This window comes from Mobula hypostoma, chromosome 31 (genome assembly GCF_963921235.1).
Source record: "Mobula hypostoma chromosome 31, sMobHyp1.1, whole genome shotgun sequence".
Classification (NCBI taxonomy): domain Eukaryota; kingdom Metazoa; phylum Chordata; class Chondrichthyes; order Myliobatiformes; family Myliobatidae; genus Mobula; species Mobula hypostoma.
Genome location: NC_086127.1, coordinates 64976 through 88139, shown reverse-complemented (window position 1 = coordinate 88139; position 23164 = coordinate 64976). Strand labels below are relative to the sequence as shown.

General features: G+C 47.3%; 1 protein-coding gene across 1 annotated transcript; it reads right to left on the bottom strand.

Annotated features, from left to right (window-relative positions):
- Positions 1-1025: 1025 nt before the first annotated feature.
- On the bottom strand, positions 1026-22871 carry LOC134339911 (tripartite motif-containing protein 26-like). Its single transcript, XM_063036697.1, has 14 exons — positions 22839-22871; positions 15356-15781; positions 15176-15271; positions 13116-13349; positions 12831-12853; positions 12626-12729; positions 11205-11316; positions 10556-10639; positions 10232-10405; positions 8947-9117; positions 6932-7102; positions 4262-4432; positions 2979-3146; positions 1026-2586 (listed from the first exon to the last, which is right to left on the bottom strand). The coding sequence occupies exons 1-14, from the start codon at positions 22869-22871 to the stop codon at positions 2499-2501; spliced, it is 2055 nt and encodes a 684-aa protein (XP_062892767.1). The 3' UTR covers positions 1026-2498.
- Between the last annotated feature and the right edge of the window lie 293 nt (positions 22872-23164).

Here is a 23164-nt window from a genome sequence, read left to right as displayed (position 1 = left end):
GTCCACATACTTGGCGATAATAAAGGATTCTGATTCTGATTCTGATTCAAATGCCCTTTTCCCACAGAAATGTGGGCATCTCATATCCAGAATAGAGATGCACAAATTTTCACCTCAACCCAGATGATGCCTGGCCAGTAAGAAATTTATGTTTCTCTAATATCAATTCCATGAGAAAAAGGAAACAAGACAAAACAAAAAAAAAGTCCATGCTTGTACTGTTCTTCTTACAAGTAACAGCAAAACTTAAAATAGATAGTTAATTCCCACCGTCAAAAGCTTTCACAAACATTTTTCAAAGAATCAAGAGAGAAAAGCTAATGGTGGGTCTCTGACACATTGATGCAACCTCCCAAAGGCACAGTTTCTTAACTCTCTCACAGACACGCACAGTCTCTCTCCATCAAATGAACTCACACTGCAAACCTTTTCAGAAAATTTCTTGCTCCTAAGGGTTAAACCGTCACCACAATATTCAGTTACCCCTCTGGCTCTGCAGCTTTTGTGTCTGCTTTAAACACATGGTATGATTTCCAGTGTTACTTTTCTTTCCATTGTGCTGATTTCCTGTATAAGTGTCCATAACACTGAAACCAACCAGTACATTTGTGCACATCTCGTTCACACGTCCCAGATGCTGGGTCGACCTAAAGCTTCACCTCTTTTCTTACTCAAAGTTTCTATCATCACGCTGAATGCATCGGAATCAAGACCAGAAGCTGACCCACGCAACTCCATAGCATTGATCGCAGTGTATAGGGTGAAAGTGAGATAAAACTGAAATCCAACTGCCAAGGGTAAAAAATCCACAGAAGCGAAAGAAACTTACTTTTCCTTTGGCAACCGCAAATCCCGAGGAGATTCCCTGAGGCATTTCAGTCCTCTCAATTTCCCATGGCGCTGTCGAACCTAGACAAGTGAATCTTGGTGGAACTTTCAAATTCTGTCGTGTACCATTCAACTCGGTCTTTTAATATAATGTAACAAACTATATCAAATTCAGAGTGGATCAAATTATAGGCACAATTTATTATTTTACTTGCAAGGGAAGTTCTATTTTCCAGCCAAGCATTGTCTGGAAAACTTAAATCTCAAACAAAGCAGTATTATGCTTTTTACAGAGAACAGCAATGAGGTTGCTCCATTCCATAACATTCCTCTGTTATCTTCATCAGTAATTAGTTCTGACATTTGATCTTCAGAAGCTCTGTCCTGTTTACCCGTTGTCAAAACATGCCCCCAGCCATAAAACAAATCTCCTGTCATAATAATGAACACACAGCTTCCTATCATTAAACACACAGACTTGTAAGATTCCCATCCAAACCCGCAACACGCCTTGGGATTTCCTGGGTTCCATTTTGTCACATTACATTGCTCAGAAGTTACTAATTCATAAAGACTTCAGGATTACAGATATATTTCCACCACTCATTTGCCTATCACCACAATATGTCTACAGTCGATGTGATCTCACTGGCATTCCATGTGGCCTTAGATCACTTGCTCAATCTACAGCTCAAACGCCATCTGACTACACAACTATTGTTGGCAGAAATTCAGGCAGTGACAAGAGGGTGCACAGGAGTGAGATAGACAAACCAGTTCAGTGCTGTCGCAGCAATAACCTTGCACTCGATGCCAGTAAGACCAAAGAATTGACAGTGAACTCCAGAAAGGGTAAGACAAGGGAACACACACTAATCCTCTTCGAGGGCCTAGAAGTGGAAAGGGTGAGTAATTTCAAGTTCCAGGCTGTCAACATCTGAGGATCTATCCTGAGCTCAACAAATTGATGCAGTTACAAAGAAGGCACAGCAGCCACTGTATTTCATGAGGAGTTTGAGGAAATTTTGCATGTTTTCAAAGACATTTGCAAATTTCTACAGATATACCATGGAGAGCATTCTAACTGGTTGCATCATCAACTGGTATGGAGAGGGAGGGGCCACTGCACAGGATTGAAATAAGCTGCAGAAATTTGTAAACTCAGTCAACTCCATCATGAGTATTTCAAGGACATCTACAAGGAGCAATGGCCTAAGAAGGTGGCATCCATTATTAAGGACCCCCATCACTCAGGTCATGCCCTCTTTTCATTAGGAAGGTGGTTAGGGTTAGGGTGAGGCACACACTCAATGATTCAGAAACAGTTTCTTCCCCTCTGCCATCAGATCTCTGATGGACATTGAACCCATTAACACTAGGTCACGGCTTTTATTTCTCTTTTTGCAATTCTTACTCAATTTAACTTTTTTATATATATTTATTGCTATAATTTACAGTTCTTATGAGGTATTGCATTTTACTGATGCCATATGCCAGTGATATTAAACCTGATTCTGATCGATGACAACATTGCGTCCAGGCATCTGACTTCACAACGGGAGAGGACACTAGCTTGGATCCAGTTGGGACATTCGGTATTAAAGGAAAGGGTGGGAAATCAGAGAGAGATGTTCTGATCCAGGCTTGGCGATGTACACACAGAAGGATGTTCAGATAATCACTCTCAGTCCTCGTCTGGTTCCCTCCAGTGACTTCAGCTTGTTTTCTCCATCTGAACTGAACAGATTCCCCCACAGTCTGAAACAGAGTGAGGGATAAAGAGGAAACACACAGATTACACAATGCCAACGCACACAGAATACTGTAAGAACTCAGCAGGTCAAGCAGTATCTATGGAAAAGCATTAACTGTCAATGATTTGGACTGAGACCTTTCATCAGGAATCCTCGAAGAAGGATCTTGCCTGAAACTTCAACTGTTTACTCTTATCCATCAATGCAGCCAGACCTGCTGAGTTCCTTTAGCATTTTGTGTTGCTTTAGTTTTCCAGAACTTTCATCTGTTTGAGATTACACAGCAATGTTAGTAACAGGGAACAGAAATTTATATTTCAACAACACTCCCAGACAAATATCACCCAAGGGGCTCACCGATATTTAATCACACTAGACGTTACCAAAAACACTCACTTAATCTGCTCGAGACATGGGTGGGTCAGTATAAGGTGGCGGGAAACAGAGACAGATTGGTCTGTCAGGTAGTTTGAATCCAGTTCCAATTCCCTCAGTGAGTGTTTTGTAGTGAGAGCAGAGACGAGATCCTCAATGCCAGAATCTGTGAGTCCAGTCCAACTGAGCCTGCAAATGAGAGAAATAAGAGGAATCAGGGGATTCCCAGAGCTTGTTCATCACACTGACAGATCTCCTGCTGACCACAAATTCCCCATCATCTGCTGTGGATCCACACTGTTCCCTCCACAACTTTCCACTAGGACACTCCTGGATGTTCAGCTATGGTAACAGTCTGATCCTCTGTGTCTGGCTGAACTGACAGTAGGGTTTCTTCTCCCTCCTGCCATCTGGCAAAAGGCACCGAAGTATTCGGGCTCTCGCGACCAGACTATGTTATAACAGTTTCTTCCCTCAAGCCATCAGACTCCTCAATACCCAGAGCCTGGACTGCCACCAACCTACTGCCCTCTACTGTGCATATTATCTTGTTTATTATTTATTGTAATGCCTGCACTGTTTTGTGAACTTTATGCAGCCCTGGGTAGGTCTGTAGTCTAGTGTAATTTTTGTGTTGTTTTACGTAGTTCAGTGTAGTTTTTGTATTGTTCATGTAGCATCATGGTCCTGAGAAACATTGTCTTGTTTTTACTGTGTACTGTACCAGCAGTTATGGTCGAAATGACAATAAAAAGTGACTTGACTTGACTTGACTTGAACAGGTGAGACCGTACTATCAGGGAATTTAAATTGTTATGAAGTCAGTCTCTCAAACACTCAGTAAAACTTGGGAATGACAAGATCTGGAAACAATAAAATACATTCCCACCCTCACAGCTGAAAACAGTGAGACCCACAGGGCTGCACGAACTCCAGTGAAAAGAGTCACTGACTGTTCCCCCAGTCACTGCCCCTGCCCACAGATCCCACAGGAATCACCAGACTTGTGCCAGCTTTACCCTGCCACAGGTTTCCAGCCTGTGAACTGGGGAACCTGAGGAAGTGCCCACTGCCCTTTTGGATACCCACGTACACCTCACTATGGTGACACAGGGCCCATTGGCATCACAGTCTGTAGAGCAGATGAAGGTTCTGTCGGTGTGAGCCAGACACAGAGTATGGCTGTTGGACGTGTGTGAAGGATCACGGGTCAGTGAGACGGAACTGCTGTTGTCCTGATGGAAAACCTGCCCCAGTGTACAGTGTTAATACCCAGAAACACCATCTCACAGTCTGGGACTTACACCAGTTTTTGTATTTTACACTCTGGGTTCCTCAGAGCCGCAGACAACAGTTTCACTCCCGAATCTCCCAGTTCATTATCGCCCAGGTCCAGGTCCATCAGTGAGCAGTTTGTACTGAGAGCGGACGCAAGATCCACAACACCAGCAGCTGTGAGACCGATAGACACCAGACTGTGGATCAGAGAGAGATGAGAAATTTAATCCCAGGGAATTGCTCAGTGTTTACTAAACCCCACAACAACATCCAGCATCTGACACCAGTGAATATAAACATCACTGTACCCTGAACTCTGGAAACACTCAGTTCACACAGGAACAAACAGCAGAAACCTGGGGAACATTGCACTCTTGCAGATACACTGTATATCACAGATCACACTCCGCTTGTCTGAGGCATGGGCTTGAGGTGCAAACTACACTGGCCGTGTGTGTGTTGGGAGAGTGGGGCTCCCTTTTCCCACATTCCCTGTGGTCACATGGAGAGAATAGGATAGATCACAGAGTCCGATTGTCTCCATGTCACCACAGGGAATGTGGGTGAAGGGAGCCCCACTCTCCCAACACACACACGGCCAGTGTAATTTGCACCTCAAGCCCAGGCCTCAGACAATCTGGCCTGAGGTGAACAGGGTCCATTGAAAACACTCTGGGCATTTCAGGTCTCAAATCAAAGTACAAAGTAAATTTTATTATCAGAGTACATACACGTCACCACATAACACGTCCCTACCTTAGAACTACCTGGGCTTACCCATAGCCCTCTATTTTTCTAAGCTCCATGTACCTATCCAGGAGTCTCTTAAAAGACCCCATCGTTTCCACCTCCACCACCATCGCCGGCAGCCCATTCCACGCACTCACCACTCTCTGCGTAAAAAACATACCCCTGACATCTCCTCTGTACCTACTTACAAACACCTTAAAAATATGCCCTCTTGTGCTAGCAAATTCAGCCCTGGGAAAAAGCCTCTGACTATCCACACAATCAATGCCTCTCATCATCTTGTACACCTCCATCAGGTCACCTCTCACCCTCCGTCGCTCCAAGGAGAAAAGGCTGAGTTCACGCAACCTAATCTCATAAGACACGCTCCCCAATCCAGGCAACATCCTTGTAAATCTCCTCTGCACCCTTTCTATGGCCTCCACATCCTTCCTGTAGTGAGGCGACCAGAACTGAGCACAGTACTCCAAGTGGGGTCTGATCAGGGTCCTATATAGCTGCAACATTACCTCTCAGCTCTTAAACTCAATACCACGGTTGATGAAGTCCAATGCACCGTACATCTTCTCAACCACAGAGTCAACTCGCGTAGCAACATTGAGTGTCCTATGGACTTGGACCCCAAGATCCCTCTGATCCTCCACACTGCCAAGAGACTTGCCATTAATGGTATATTCTGTCATCATATCTGACCAACCAAAATAAACCACCACACACTTCTCTGGGTTGAACTCCATCTGTCACTTCTCAGCCCAGTTTTGCATCCTATCAATGTCCCGCTGTAATTCTCAACCTCGAAATTCTTTTTCCTGCAGGCATACTCAGCTAATCTATTGAATGGTAATTATAACAGCATCAATGAAAGATCAAATAGAGCATAGAAGACAACAAACTTTTCAAATGCAACTATAAATAAGTAGCAATAAATAATGGGAGCATGAAATAAGAAGATAAAGATTCCTTAAAGGAAGATCATTGGTTGTGGGAACATCTCAATAGATGAGTGTAGTTATTCTCTTTTGTTGAAGAGCCTGATGTTTGTGGGGTAGTAACTGTTCTTGAACCTGGTGGTGCGTGGCCTGAGGCTCTTGTACCTTCTACCTGATGGCAGCAGTGAGAAAAGAGCTCGGCCTGGGCAGTGAGGATCTTTGATGATGGATGCTGCTTTCTTATGACAGCGATTCACGTAGATGTACTCAATAGTTGAGGGCTTGATCCGTGATGTACTGGACTGAATCCATTAACTTTCGTAGGATTTTTCGTTCAAAGGCATTGGTGAAGGATCTGGACCCCCTTCAATTCACCTATCACCCCAACGAGCACCAGTCCTCAGGGAGGGGTGAGCAGCAGCAAGTTCCTGGGTGACAACATCTCAGAGAATCTCTCCTGGGCCCAGAACATAGAGGCAAACATGAAGGAAGTGAGCCAATGGCTTAGAAAATGAGTGACACGTCATCACAGACTATTGCAAGTTCCACAGATGGACACTGGAAAGCATTCTGACTGGTTGTATCATCAGAAACCCACAACATCTGGGCCAATCCCTCAGACAGGAGGGACAGGAGCCTGAAGACCCACATACCAAGGTTCAACAACAGCTTCTTCCCACTGCCTCATATTCTTGAACTGATCTGAAAGTCCCTCATTCCATCCCAGACTGGATTCCCTCAACTTGCAAAATGTGGTTTTGTTTGTTTTTCTTTATTGTGTAATTTATATAAAATTAATGTTAATTTAAATTTGTGTAATTAATGTCTGACAGCTTTGTGATGTTCTGTACTGTTTCTGCAAAAAGTAATTTTCATAACATTTACACCTTGGACAATAAACTTTAACACTGAGCTTGTGAGTGGATCTGATGGAGCCTGAGGTGAGGGCCTGTTATTCAGGCTGGGGACTCTGATGGAGTGATGATCTGTCCCAATGCATCAGAGTCTGGTACTTACCACAGTTTCTGTAATTTACACTTTGGGTTTCTCAGAGCCTCGGATACCAGTTTCACTCCTGAATCTCCCAGTTTATTATCACGTAGGTCCAACTCAGTCAATGAGCGGTTTGTGCTGAGAACGGAGGTGAGATCCACAACACCAGCAGCTGTGAGACCAACAGACTCCAGACTGTGGATCAGACAGAGATGAGTAATTTAATCCCACTTTCAGTAATGATCAGTGTTTGTTAACACAATTACTGATAACACCAATGTTCAGCATCAGATATTACCACACCATGATCCCCAGAAACACTCAGCTCACATCGGAACCAACAGCAGAAACGTGGGAAACATTGTTCATTTGTGAATACTCTGTCTACCACAGATCACACTCTCCTGTCTGCAACATATTCAGCCTTGCAGTGCAGATCACAGTGTCCTATTGACTCTGTTTCTCTCAGAAGGATAAAGGCACCCCCACTCTCCTTACACACACACAGCCCTCGTAGTCTGTCAGAAGAGCCAGTTCCGTATCAGACACACACCATGACCTGAGGAGAAAGGCTGCGATGAAAACACTACGACCTTCACAGAAGTCTTAAATCAACTCCTGATTCAGTGAGGAACTGACCTCCTTCAAGTTACCTGTCACCCCAACTGGTCCACAGCAGATACCTTCTCGTCCCTGTTCTGGATGATCCAGACAACTGGAAATATAAGTCAGCCTGTTGTTCTATCACCAATTTGTGGGCCTCTGTCCCTCACACTGGATCCTTGACTTCCTCATCCTCCTCACTCCCCATCAACACCGGCAAACCTGAGCACTATGTGCTTCATCCCCTGCTCTATTCTCTCTACACCACCGTCTCTGTGCCTGAGCATAGCACTGAAGCTGCCTGCAGATTCACCGATGACAGAACTGTTGTTGGCAGATTCACATTTGCTAATGGGGAGGTGTACAAGAGTGAGATATGTCAGTTGCTTGAGTGGTGTTATCAGAACAACCTCACAGTGAACATCTACAAGATCATGGAACTGACTGTGGACGTTAGGAAGGGGAAGTCAGGCAGACTAACACCAGTCCTCCCTGAAGGTTCAGTGGTGGAAAGGGGGAGCAGCAGGAAATTCCTGGGTGACAATGTCTCTCATTGGCCCAGAACACAGAGGCAATCATGAAGAACACATGCTATCCTCTCTTTGAAGATTAAGGAGATTGGTATGTCATCACAAACTGTGATAAACCTCCACAGATGTACATAGAAAAGCATTCTGACCAGTTGCTTCACAGCCTGGAGTGAAACTTCAATGCCCAGGAGCACAAGGGGTTGCATCTCGGGTACATTTTGCCCCACCCTTGTGGACGTTTACAATTAGAGGCTTTTGAGTAACGTTGGGATGGGCATATGGAAGTAAGGAAGATGGAGCGATATGGACATTTTGTGTGAAGGAGGGATAAGTCTTTGGGGGATTTTGATTTGCTTTTTACCTGGTTCGGCACTACACTGAGGGCTGAGTAACCTGTTCCTGTGCTGTATTGTTCCATGTCTCTAGGTCTCAAACAGTGACATCCATCATCCAGAACCCACACCATCTGGGCAATTCGCTCTTCTCGATGCTGGCATCAGACAGGAGGTACAGGAGCCTGAAGACCCACATTCCAAGATTCAACAACAACTTCTTCCACTCCCATCATTTCTCTTGAACTGATCTGAAAGACCCTAATTCCATCTCAGACTAGATTCACTCACATCGCTAAATGCGGTTATGATTCTTTTTCTTTATTGTGTAATTTATGTATAATTAATGTTAATTTATGCTTGTGTAATTAATATCTGATATGTTTACAATGATCTGTACTATTGCTACAAAAAGCTGATTTTCATAACATTTACGCCCTGGTTAGATTTGCCCAGAACAATAAACTTTAACACTGAACTTGTGAGTGGACCTGATGGAGTGTGAGCTGAGAGCCTGTTGTTCGGGCTGTGGAGATAAATGACCTGTCCCAATCTCTCTCAGTCTGGTACTTACTCAAGTTTCTGTATTTTACAGTCCCGGTTCCTCAGAGCCTCAAACACCAGTTTCATCCCTGAATCTCCCAGTTCATTATAAGCCAGGTCTAGCTCCGTCAGTGAGCGGTTTGTACTGAGAGCAGAGGCGAGATCCACAACACCAGCAGCAGTGATATTGACAGAATCTAGACTGTGGATCAGAGAGAGAAGTGAGAGGTTAAATCCCAGGGTTTATTAAACCCACTTTCACCAATACCCACTGTAATACTCAGTGTTTATTAACCCCATAATTACTGATAACACCAATGTCCAGCATCAGACACCAGTCAGTATAAACATCACTGCACCTTCTGAACTGGAAACACTCACATCTCCCCAGAAAAAATGGCAGAACCCAGGGGACATTGTATATTTGTGTTCACCCTCTACATCCCAGCCCCACTCCACAGTACACCACCACTCTGGACCTTGTGCTCTGTACTGAATCACAGTGAGGCAGTGTAACCTCCCACACTCCCAGCTTCCCGTCACCTTGTCTCCACTCCACAAGAAAAACCCAGCACATCCTCGTGTTCCTCACATTAGTCCCAGACCTCATCCTCTGGACGGGTTGTCACACGACGACACAACTCCCTCTCCGCCTGTCCAGACATTCTGTGCCAACAGAACCAAACTCGGTGGACTCCACTCACCATCTACGTTAACTGTACATCCCAACCTGGTCACCACACCAACACAATGCTGCCTCGGGGAAACACCCACACTGAAAACTGGTTTCATCTCAGCAAGCATATTCTCCAAACCCCACACTGAGAGCTGAGGTTTGCAATGGTTTACAGTTCTGCGATAATATTAAATCAGCTCCAGGTCAAAGGTTGGGGAAGTAAAGTTACCAAAACACTGAATCAACTTTAAATCCATCAGTGAGAAATGTTCGACACACAATCTGACCCTGAACATTTTGTTGTCTGGGTCCATGTTCTGTCACACCTTCCTCCATGGGACTGATGGTGTCCAACTGCTCAGTAATTTCCTGTTGTGTCTGAGTCCCCACAGGGAACTGGGTAAAGGCAGCCCCACTCTAATCCCACAGCGATAGACCCTGTAGTGTGTTTCAAGAGCTGATTCCACCTCAGACACACAAAGTGACCTGAGGTGAACAGGCTGCACTGTAAACAGGTGGAGGTGAGTGGACCTGATGGAGCCCGAGGTGAGAGCTTGTTACTGGGGCTCTGCAGCAGCATTGACAATTGGAGATCGATGGAGTGATGATCTTCCCCATTCCCCCACAGTCTGGTACTTACATCAGTCTCTGTATTTTACACTTTAGCTTTCTCAGAGCCTCTGACAACAGTTTCACTCCTGAATCCCCCAGTTCATTGTAACTCAGGTCCAGCTCCACCTCTCTCAGTGAGTGGTTTGTACTGAGAGTGGAGATGAAGTGCTCAAAATCAGATGTGAAACGATCAGCTGTCAACCTGATGAACGGAGAGGAAACAGAAGAGAGAAACAAACAGATTCAATGTAAATCTCCACAGGTAACCATCAACGGTTTGAACAGTGATGCAGGGGTTCATCAGGACAGAACTGGGACATTACCCACACAAAGATCAACAGACTGTACCTACCCCAGTTTCTGTATTTTACACTCCGGGTCCCTCAGAGCCTCAGACAACAGTTTCATTCCCCCGTCTCCAGGTTCATTGTCCTCACTGAACACAGGGTGAAAAACACTGTTATCAAAGTTGCCCTGAAGTAATTTTTTCTCTCTGTAACGTTTTCTGTCTCACACTCCCATCTGGGTCTTTACATCTACTCTCAGGGGAGCAATCCCACCAGCCCAATATCCCCTCTCTCCACTTCCCTGTACCCCTGACACTTATTCTGTCTCACACTCCCATCTGGGTCTTTTTCCCACTGACCTACACACCAGTGGAAATTGACAGCCACCAATTACACCCTCGACCTGCAGGTCCCTGGAACGAGGGAGAAAACTGGATCACCCAGGGAAACCCACACAGTCACAGGGGAGCATGCAAACTCCACACAGACAACAGAGGCCGTTATTGAACTCTGGTCTGCGGAGCTGAGAGGCAGCAACACTAACTCTCGTGACACCGTACCATGCTACAGAGAGGGTGCAGGTTCTGTGGATACTCCCACCCTCCAGCCCAGATTCTCCACCACCTTCACTTTCCAGTGATGTCTTCCTGATGTGAATCCCTTCGATCCCAGAACAGAAAACAAACTGATAAACCAATGTCTTATGGTCTTAACCTGTCCCCTGTGTCAGGGAGACTCATCCGGGTCTCAGTCCCTCTCACACGATTCAGATCCTCAGACTCTTTGAGGCATGGACTGGCCGATTCTACATCCAGGGACTCACAGACTGGAGGGAGAAGCACAGAATTAGACGGATCCTGAGGATTGGAGGGAGGTTGTGGGGAGGGGGCACCTGAGGTGTGGGGATGTGGATAGGGTTCTCCCAAGATACAGGGTGCTGGAAAGCCTCACCAGGTCAGACAACATCTGAGGAGGGAGAGTGTGACAGAGGGGGGAGGAGAGGGAGAGGGAGAGCGCGAGGGGGAGGAGAAGGAGAGAGAGCGCGAGGGGGAGGAGAAGGAGAGAGAGGGGGAGGAGAGGGAGAGGGCGAGGGGGAGGAGAGGGCATGGGGAGGGGAGGAGATGGAGAGGGAAAGGGGGAAGGGAGGGTAAGGGTGCGGGAAAAGCGTGGGGAGGGGGAAGGGCGAAGGACACCTGGAGTTACAGTTCCGGTTGTTCGTGGAAATAGGACTCGCTCTCTGAGCCTCACGACCAGCCACTTCTCGATATGCTAAGGACGCGGGCTGGAAGACCAGCACGCCTTCAGGGTGCTAGATTTTCATGGCTCCGGAGACAGTCTGATCAAAGGCTGGTGCTGCCGCCTGATGCATCGTCGGAGACAGAAGGTCGTAAGCAGTGAGCTGGCTGCTGGCTGTGTGCCCAGAGACCCGAGTCCTTTGGACACAGAGCTCAGAAAAAACGACGCGATGTATTTTTACCACCATGAATCAGCCAGTTGTTTTGTTAAGTCTCTCCTCGCGCTGTGAAACGGGGACACCTTTTTTCCCCTTATTAGTGAGAGAGAGAGCCTGTGGTATGTCGAATACAGGGTGAATGAGTAGACTTTGGGGTACTGCAAGTCTGCGAATTTATTGATACTTTGCTACACACTTGAATGCTCAGTGGGGAGGGGGTGCCAATGCTTTTTAGCTGGTGGGGGGGGGTTCGTTGCTTTTCTGCTGCTTATGCGTGGGGGGGGGAGTTGCGGGGGTTCTATCATTTAACTATCATTCATTCTTTGGGGCATTCCTCTGTTTTTGTGGATGTTTGCGAAGAGAAAGAATTTGAGGATGTATATTCTATACAGTTCAATGATTTTAAATGCATTTATTGAGAGGGGGAGAGGGGGAAGAGGGGAGAGGGTGGAAGGGGTGACGGAGGGAAGAGGGGAGAGCACAGAGTTGTTGTTGCTTGTCTAAAATAAACACAGGTTAGTGGAATTCTTCATCAGATCAGATAGAGTCTGAGTCACACTCCAGTTGATCGTCATACACACAAGTACCACTACCTACAGGATCGCTTTAACAATTACCACTTCAGTCCATGTAATTTCACTTTTATAATACACCAGAACACAGGAATTGATACAAACTCTACCTTGCTTCATGGCATCAAACATCCCTCTCAGTATTGTGTCCCTGAATTTTCCAATGGTTATGACACCTTCTGTTACAGACAATGTCTGAGTTTCCTCGCTAACCCTGTAAAATCAAACAGTGGGTTATAAAGTCACTGGAACTATTATTTATTTTTATTATTATTTACCAAACGGTGCAGAGTTTCAGTAAAGGGTCTGTCCTACCTGCTGTCCTGACACAATTCCTCCTGTAATAAATAAAACACAGATCTGAATTGACTGGGACTGAACATCCACGTTCTCACTGCGAGGGATGGCAAATGGATTGTAACGCGAGGTTCAGGGGAATATTACATTTCGGCTGCACAAAGTAATCAATAACTCAGCATGCAGGTCCCAGCAGCTCAATCCCAGGGAAGACCAGAGAGACCCTTGATCTATTAGTGTGGTGACAAGAGCAGGTCTGATCCAGAACAGACTGTGGGCTTTCACTGAACAACAAACCCTCACCTTCAGAAACATCACACTGTCTTCCTCATTCATCTGTTCCTGTAACTTGGAGAGTTTCTCCTCAATGGAGGTTAAATTCTCTTCAATCTCCTGAAGATTTTTCTCCATGGTGTTCAGAATCTTCTCCTCCTCTGCCCTGAGATCGCTCAGTAAGCGCTGCTCTCTCTCAGCCAGAACCTGGTGTATTTTAGCAAATTCAGATGTGATGTTGGCCTGCAGAGTGTGTGACTGTTCCTGTCAAATGAAACATGATGGTTGATATTACCCTGTAATAACAAGGACTATATAGATTGACAGATAAATGGATAGACAGATACTTTATTGATACCAAAGGAAATTATAGTGTCACCAGAGCACAGATATACAAATATTAGCAGAGAAATAAAGAATAAAAAAGAATTATCTCAAACAGTCTAACAGGAGGGGGGATGCGATCGTCACTCCCCCGGCTATACGTTGACTCATTATAGAGCCTAATAGCCGGGGGTAAGAATGACGTCGCATAGCGCTCTTTGGAGCAGCACAGTTGTCTCAGCCTATTATTAAAAGTGCTCCTCTGTTCAGCCAAGGTGGCTTGCAGAGGGTGAGAAATATTGTCCAGAATCGCCAGGGTTTTCACACAGCCTCCGTTCTGTCCAGTTTGACTCCAATAACTGAGCCAGACACTCTAATCAGTGTATTGAGCCTGTTGGCATCACCCGTGTTGACCCATTGCCCCAGCACACCACCGTATAGAGGATTGTACTGACGACAACAGACTGGTAGAACATGTGAAGGAGAGGCCTGCATACTCCAAAGGACCTCAGTCTCCTCAGGAAGTAGAGGCGACTCTGGCCCTTCTTATACACAGCCTCTGTGTTGGTGCTTCACTCAAGTCTGTCATCCAGGTGAACCCCTGGGTACTTGTAGGTTCTCCCCACATTCATGTCCTCACCATCACTAGTAACAGGGAGCGGTGCAGGATTAGTCTTCCTGAAGTCCATCACCATCTCCTTTGTCCAACTGAAGCCGAGCTGCAGATGATTCAGCCTGCACCATCTGACAAAGTCCTCCACCAGGACCCTCCCATCCTCCCTTTATACACCCAACTATTGCTGAGTCATCAGAGAATTTCTGCAGATGACATGACTCAGTGTTGTATGTAAAGTCCAGGGTACACAGGGTAAACAGGAAGGGAGCCATTACAGTGCCCTGTGGGGCCCCTGTGTTGCTTATGGCCACGTCTGACACACAGCTCTGAAGCCAAACAATCTGTGATCTTGCAGTCAGGTAGCCCATTCTCCTGGATACAATGGAAGTGCCAACCTGCATTGAATGGAGTTTTTCCCCAGCAACGAGGGCTGTATGCTATTGAAGGCCCTCGAAAAATCAAAAAACATGATCTCACGGTGCTGTCCTGCATATCCAAAAGGGAGTAGGCTCTGTTCAGCAGGTAGATGACTGCATTTGTTGACTCCAAGGTACTCCTGGTAGGCAAACTGCAAGAGATCGAGAGCTGATCTGACCAGGAGTCGGAGATGAGCCAGGACCAGCCTCTCTAGGGTATTCATGAAGTGTGAGGTCGCGGCCACTGGACAGTAGTCAGTCAAGACTTTTGTTTGGCCCTTCTTAGGTACTTGGGACCACACATGATGTTTTCCACAGTCAGGACTCTTTCCAGGCTGAGACTCAGATTGAAAATGTGCTGGAGAACTCCACGCAGCTGCTCAGCACTCTCCTTCAGGGCCTTGGGGCTCACACCACCTGGTCCCAATGCCTTGCCGTGTCTGAGTTCCCAGAGCCCTTCTCACCTGCTCAGTAGTGAAGGAGAGTCCATGATGACTGAGCAGTTGGTGGAAGGTGGGGGCTGCAGGGGGGGGGGGTGAAGACTGGGAGGATAGCAGGTGATGTGTGGAGGTGTGGATGGTAGGTACAGGGCAAGGAACGGAAGTACGCTGTGGTAGCCTGTGTTGTTCATCCACGTGTTGAACTGGGGGCGGGGGGGGGTGGAGTTGGTGCTCAGTGTGAATTGGGTGCCTCGATAAACCACACAGACCCATTAAACTGGAAGCAGATCTCACCCTCAATCCAGAAATCTTCTCTTTCTGTCGTTGTTCCACTTCCTGGTTGGCAGATTTCTTCTCCAGCAGAGATTCCAAGGATGATTTAACTTGACACTGGGATTGGGTTCAAGAAGAAAACGTCAGTAAAATAACACAGTACTGTAAATTTCCAGGTGATCAAAATCTGTTTGTATTCACCTTGTAAATCTCAACAGCCTCTGCAATGGGCATGAAGTTGTGAGACTTGTGTTCTCTCGCGTCTCTACAAATCAGACAGATCAGCTGCTTGTCTGTATCACAAAACAGCTTCAGTTCCTCCTGATGTTTCTCACACTGAGATCTCATCTCCGTCTCTTTCTGATTCAGGTTTAATTGTTGAGTCTTCTCAGTCAGACTTGCCAGGGCCCAAGTGACCCTGAGGGATCTGTCAGCAAACTCCTCTCTGCATTCCGGACAGCAGTTTCTCCCCTCCTTTTCCCAACACTGTGTGATACAGGAGAGACAGAAGTTGTGTCCACAATCTAGTGTTACCGGATTGGTGAAGAAATCAAGGCAGACGGGACAAACGACCTCCTCCGTTAAACTCTGTACCTGCTGTCTGAAAGCTATTTTACACAACCAACACTTCCTGGTTCAAATTACTTTCACTTTGAAGGAGCTGCTGAACTCCTGCAGTACAGGGATTGCCCACTGAACACGCAGCAATTCCACTTAGGACGGGATATTAATCATGGCTGCTGTACTGCAAGTGGGAAGGGTCTCCGGCAGACAATTTCCCCAAGAGCAGGGATTAAATAAGGAACGAACAGGGAATAAACCATGAATGCAGAGCCAGGGTCAGTCTGATACTGAGAAATAAAACATGTTTCAGAACAGCTATGGGAAAAGTGGCTAAATATTAATTTACGATCGGTGCTTTTCAAATAAATGCAGCAATAAAACAGGGGACATGGAGTTGATAATCACCCTGCAAGGTGACAGATACAGGAGGGATTGCTGAGGTACAGCTGTGCTGAAACCAGCACTGGGTGTGACAGGATGGGCTTTTCAGTGAAAGCAATCCTGATCTCCAGTGCTCAGTGGGTGAAGCAGTTTCCTGACTTCACCCCTGTACAACCCGTCTCCAATAGAAGGTCTCACTCTCCCTTCTTCTGGTCTGGACCACAAGAGGAAATGGTTTCCTTCTGTCTGTCCCCGTGACCTTCACCAGTCCCGGACAGCAGACACACTGGGTCAGATTCCCAACACCAACCAAACAGATCCATCATCAGCCGGTTTTCACCACACTGGGCCCATCCACCAGGCCGGATTATCCGGTTGACAGGGAAGCTGGTGAACGATTTTCCCAGGTGGGGGATGGTGCAGCAGCTGAACTAACTCTGATTTACTGAGGGATCACCTGAACCCCAGTGAACATCTCCAGGGGTCACTGGAATTAACTGGTGACCAGGTGCTCCTTCATACCATCCCAAGATACACCAATTCCCCTGATAAAAACATCTCCAGTCATGCTGCACACTCTTGGTTCCATCCTGATATCAGGTGCTGTCTCCTTGTTCTGCCCATGACCATATGAGGTCTGAAATAACAACATCGGGCGCTGGAAACTCTCAGACTGGACAGTGTCTGTGAACAGAGAAACAGAGAGAACGATTCAGGTCTGAAATAACAACATTGGGCGCTGGAAACTCTCAGACTGGACAGTGTCTGTGAACAGAGAGAACGACTGAGGTCTGCAATAACAACATCAGGATCTGGAAACTCTCAGACTGGACAGTGTCTGTGAACAGAGAGAACGATTCAGGTCTGAAACAACAACATCGGGCGCTGGAAACTCTCAGACTGGACAGTGTCTGTGAACAGAGAGAACGATTCAGGTCTGAAATAACATCGGCTGCTGGATACTCTCAGACTGGACAGTGTCTGTGAACAGAGAAACAGAGAGAACGATTCAGGTCTGAAATAACAACATTGGGCGCTGGAAACTCTCAGACTGGACAGTGTCTGTGAACAGAGAGACAGAGAGAACGATTCAGGTCTGAAATAACAACATCGGGATCTGGAAACTCTCAGACTGGACAGTGTCTGTGAACAGAGAAACAGAGAGAACGATTCAGGTCTGAAATAACAACATCGGGATCTGGAAACTCTCAGACTGGATAGTGTCTGTGAACAGAGAGAACGATTCAGGTCTGAAATAACAACATCAGGCGCTGGAAACTCTCAGACTGGACAGTGTCTGCGAACAGAGAAACAGAGAGAACGATTCAGGTCTGAAATAACAACATCGGGATCTGGAAAGTCACTGACTGGACAGTGTGAACAGAGAAACAGAGAGAACGATTCAGGTCTGAAATAACAACATCGGGATCTGGAAACTCTCAGACTGGACAGTGTCTGTGAACAGAGGGAACAATTCAGGTCTGAAATAACAACATCGGTGCTGGAAGCTCTCAGACTGGACAGTGTCTGTGAACAGAGAAACAGAGAGAACGATTCAGGTCTGAAATAACAACATCGGGATCTGGAAACTCTCAGACTGGACAGTGTCTGTGAACAGAGAGAACGATTCAGGTCTGAAATAACAACATCGGGCGCTGGAAACTCTCAGACTGGACAGTGTCTGTGAACAGAGGAACAGAGAGAACAATTCAGGTCTGAAATAACAACATCGGTGCTGGAAACTCTCAGACTGGACAGTGTCTGTGAACAGAGAAACAGAGAGAACGATTCAGGTCTGAAATAACAACATCGGGATCTGGAAACTCTCAGACTGGGCAGTGTCTGTGAACAGAGAAACAGAGAGAATGATTCAGGTCTGAAATAACAACATCGGGCGCTGGAAACTCTCAGACTGGACAGTGTCTGTGAACAGAGAAACAGAGAGAACGATTCAGGTCTGAAATAACATCGGGATCTGGAAAGTCACTGACTGGACAGTGTGAACAGAGAAACAGAGAGAACAATTCAGGTCTGAAATAACAACATCTGGCGCTGGAAACTCTCAGATTGGACAGTGTCTGTGAACAGAGAGAACGATTCAGGTCTGAAATAACAACATCGAGATCTGGAAACTCTCAGACTGGACAGTGTCTGTGAACAGAGAGACAGAGAGAACGATTCAGGTCTGAAATAACAACATCTGGTGCTGGAAACTCTCAGACTGGACAGTGTCTGTGAACAGAGAGACAGAGAGAACGATTCAGGTCTGAAATAACAACATCTGGTGCTGGAAACTCTCAGACTGGACAGTGTCTGTGAACAGAGAGAACGATTCAGGTCTGTAGTAACAACATCGGGCGCTGGAAATTCTCAGACTGGACAGTGTCTGTGAACAGAGAAACAGAGAGAACGATTCAGGTCTGAAATAACAACATCGGGCGCTGGAAACTCTCAGACTGGACAGTGTCTGTGAACAGAGAGAACGATTCAGGTCTGTAGTAACAACATCGGGCGCTGGAAATTCTCAGACTGGGCAGTGTCTGTGAACAGAGAAACAGAGAGAACGATTCAGGTCTGAAATAACAACATCGGGATCTGGAAACTCACAGACTGGACAGTGTCTGTGGGGAGAGGAACCAGGCACAAGATTCAGGGTTAATTCAAAAGGAGGATCGCTGGAAATCCTCAGCATCCACAGGGAAACAGAGTGAACAACTGAGATCTCCAGCACCGATCCCTCAGCATCACACCAGTCACAGCTACCCAAACCTTACAGAGAACACCGAACAGTACAGCACGCTACAGGCCATTCAGCCCACAATGGGGTGCTGACCTATATGAACCTTCCCTCCTACACAGCCCATAACTCTCCATTTCTCTTCCATCCATGTGTCGATCTGAGAGTCTCTTCAATGCCCCGATTGTATCGTCCTCTCCCACCACCCCGGCAGTGCAATCCCGGCACCCAACGGTCTCTGTATAAAACAACCAGACTGAAATCTCCCCTAAACTCTCCTCCACTCACCATCAACAAATGTCCTCAAATATTGGCCATTGCCACCCTGGGAAAAAGATATCTGACTGTCTACTCTACCCATGACACTCATAATCCCACACACGTCCCTATCCCTCAATCACTCCCTCAAAACCTCCCCATCCCTCAATCTCTGCCCCAAACACTCCCCGCCCCTCAAACTCTTACTTCCCAAACCTTCCCTGCCCTCAAGCTCTCACACTGCCTCAAAACCTCCCCATTCCTTAAACTCACACTCCTCAAACACCTCTCATCCCTCAATCACTCCCCAAACACTTCCAGTCCCTCAAACACTCACTCCTCCAAACCCTCCCCATCCCTCTGTCACGTACCCCTAGATGGGAATTAAAAACCAGCAGAGATGGAAAACACTTTGGAGTCCAGTATTACTATAAACTACTAACATTTATTCATAACTACGCAATACAGTAATATGAATGTATATAAATCAAACAGGTTAGCAATGATTTTATATATATTAGTAAGTATATCAGTAAGTGTGGAAATATATATGTGTGAAAAACCAAGCTTCTTTACGTCCAGGGATAAAAAGATGCAGTCTTACGATGATGAGTAAAGTTCAGTTCAGTTTGTGGTATTGAGTTGAGTAGTGATGGAGAGGGAGAGAGGGAGGCAGAGATTTGAGTCTTCAGGTGAGCTGACGCATTCGATCTTCTCGTTGTCCTTCGAACTCCTTCACAAGTCACCGACTGTGAGTTTAACCAGGGGGACCGGTTTTCTGTGGTGGAGCTATCACCCAGGCGAGGGTGGACACATGGACAACTCCCCACCAGTCAACCCCTTTCCTTTTCACTGCAAGAGCGATTGGATCGATCTGCCTGATCGATCCTCCAAAACCCACTTTTGCTACGGGCACAGCAATGCTCATTCAGTGTCCAGATCATGTGTCTGAGGTCTGTATCATCTGACCTCCTATTTATCTCACCGTACTGGGTACCACCTGTCATTCAAATAATCCCCCCTTCCTCTGTCTGTGTAAGAAATGCACAAGCAGGCAGACTGTCCTTGAAGTAAATATCTACAACCTGCCTTCAGTCACCACAGCAACTGACGAGCTGCTCGGTGCTGTCTCCAACTTCAAACTCAGTAGAAATCTAGAAGTTACTTCCAGTGCCTTAAAGTTACTCTGCATCTCTCTCTCTTTTACAAACGAGCTGTTAAATAACGCCCTCTCTCTTTTCAAAAGCACAGATAATAGGGGTACTTCAGGGTCCCCTCACACATCAAACTCTCTCACTCCCTGAAAACCTCCCTATCCCTCAAAGTCTCACACTCCCTCCAAATATCCCCATTCCTCAAAATCTCTCCCTCAAAACTTCCGCTCTCTCACCCCCCTGAAATCTTCTTGCCCTTCAAACTCTCACCTACTCAAAACCTCCTTGCCCCTCACTCTCCCGCAACCTTAAAACCCACACTCACTCCTTCAAACCTCCCCATCCCTCAAACTCTCACTTCCCCAAAACCTCCCTGTCCTTTAAACTCTGCCAAACCTCCCCATTCCTCAGTCTCGCACTCCTCCAAAAGCTTCCTGTCCCTCACTCACTCCCCCAAACCCTCCTTGTCCTTCAATTTCTCACTCCCCCAAACCCTCCTCGTTCCTCAAACTCTCACTGCCCCAAACCCTCCTCGTCCCCCACTCTCACTCCCCCAAACCCTCCTCGTCCCTCAAATTCACACTGCCCAAAAACTGCCCCATCCCTCAAAATCTCTCATTCCATCAAAACTTCCACTCCCACACTCTCTCCTGAAATCTTCTCACCCTTCAAACTCTCACCCACTCAAAACTTCCTTTTCCTTCAAACGCTACCTCTCCCTCAAAACCTGCCTCCTCAAACTCTACCTCTCCCTCAAAACCTGCCTCCTCAAACTCTACCTCCTCCTCAAAACCTGCCTCCTCAAACTCTACCTCTCCCTCAAAACCGGCCCTCCCTCAAACTCTCACTCCTTCCAACCTCCCTGTCCCTCCAATTCTCCCTCAAACGCTCTCTCTCCCACAATATCTGCTTCCCTCTAACTCTCTCACTCCCCCAAAACCTCCCCATCCCTCAAAGACTCACACTCCCTCCAAATATCCCCATTCCTCAAAAGCTCTCTCCCTCAAAACCTCCGCTCTCACTCCCCGGAAATCTTCTTGCCCTTCAAACTCTCACCCACTCAAAACCTCCTTGCCCCTTACTCTGCCGCAACCTCAAAACCTACACTCACTCCTTCAAACCTCCCTGTCCCTCAAACTCTCACACTACCCCAAAACCGCCTCATCCCTCAAACTCTCTCGCTCCCGAAAACCTCCGTCCCTCAAACTCTGTCAAAACCTCCCCATTCTTCAGTCCGCACTCCTCCAAAAGCTCTCTGTCCATCACTCACTCCCCCAAACCCTCCTCATCCCTCAATTTCTCACTCCCCCAAACCCTCCTTGTCCCTCAATTTCTCACTCCCCCAAACTCTCACTGCCCCAAACCCTCCTTGTTCCTCAAACTCTCTCCCCCAAACCCTCCTCGTTCCTCAATTTCTCACTCCCCCAAACCCTCCTCGTCCCCCAAACTCTCACTGCCCCAAACCCTCCTTGTCCCTCAAACTCTCACTCCCCCAAACCCTCCTCATCCCTCAAATTCACACTCCCCCAAACCCTCCTCGTCCCTCAAACTCTCACTCCCCCAAACCCTCCTTGTTCCTCAAACTCTCTCCCCCAAACTCTCACTGCCCCAAACCCTCCTTGTCCCTCAAACTCTCACTCCCCCAAACCCTCCTCATCCCTCAAATTCACACTCCCCCAAACCCTCCTCGTCCCTCAAACTCTCACTCCCCCAAACCCTCCTCGTCCCTCAAATTCACACTGCCCAAAAACAGCCCCGTCCCTCAAAATCTCTCATTCCATCAAAACTTCCGCTCCCACACTCACTCTCTCCTGAAATCTTCTCACCCTTCAAACTCTCACCCACTCAAAACCTCCTTTTCCTTCAAACTCTACCTCTCCCTCAAAACCTGCCTCCTCAAACTCTCTCATTCCTTCAAACCCTCCTCGTCCCTCAATTTCTCACTCGCCCAAACCCTCCTCGTCCCCCAAACTCTCACTCCCCCAAACCCTCCTCGTCCCTCAAATTGGCACTGTCCGAAAACTGCCCCATCCCTCAAAATCTCTCATTCCATCAAAACTTCCGCTCCCACACTCTCTCTCCTGAAATCTTCTCACCCTTCAAACTCTCACCCACTCAAAACATCCTTTTCCTTCAAACTCTACCTCTCCCTCAAAACCTGCCTCCTTAAACTCTCTCACTCCTTCAAACCCTCCTCGTCCCTCAATTTCTCACTCCCCCAAACCCTCCTCGTCCCCCAAACTCTCACTCCCCCAAACCCTCACTCCCCCAAACCCTCCTCGTCCCTCAAATTGGCACTGTCCGAAAACTGCCCCATCCTTCAAAATCTCTCATTCCATCAAAACTTCCGCTCCCACTCTCTCTCTCCTGAAATCTTCTCACCCTTCAAACTCTCACCCACTCAAAACCTCTTTTTCCTTCAAACTCTACCTCTCCCTCAAAACCTGCCTCCTCAAACTCTACCTCTCCCTCAAAACCTGCCCTCCCTCAAACTCTCACTCCTTCCAACCTCCCTGTCCCTCCAATTCTCCCTCAAACTCGCTGACTCCCTGAAAACCTCCGCATCCCTCAAACTCTCCGCCTCCCTCACCTGCCCTTCCCGCACTTTCAGCCGGCCGAGCATGCGCTCTGCCTTCCCCGGCGGTGTTCCCGCCCACTCGCCGCCCGGCCTCGCTCTCTCATTTGTCACAGCTGTTTGATTGACGTCCACCTTCACCAACAGGGGCTCGGTGAGGGCTCGCGGCCGGCCGGCCGGCGATCAAGCGTTGAACGGTTGACTCAGCTCGTCCGTTGAAGCGTCGCCGCACGTGCCGGGCAGCGCGTGGCTGACGTCAGAGGGGGCGCGTGGGTTCCCGCCCAGCGGCTGTTCCCCGGGTGACTGGGGGGGCGGGACTCCGTGAGTGACAGGGAGACGTC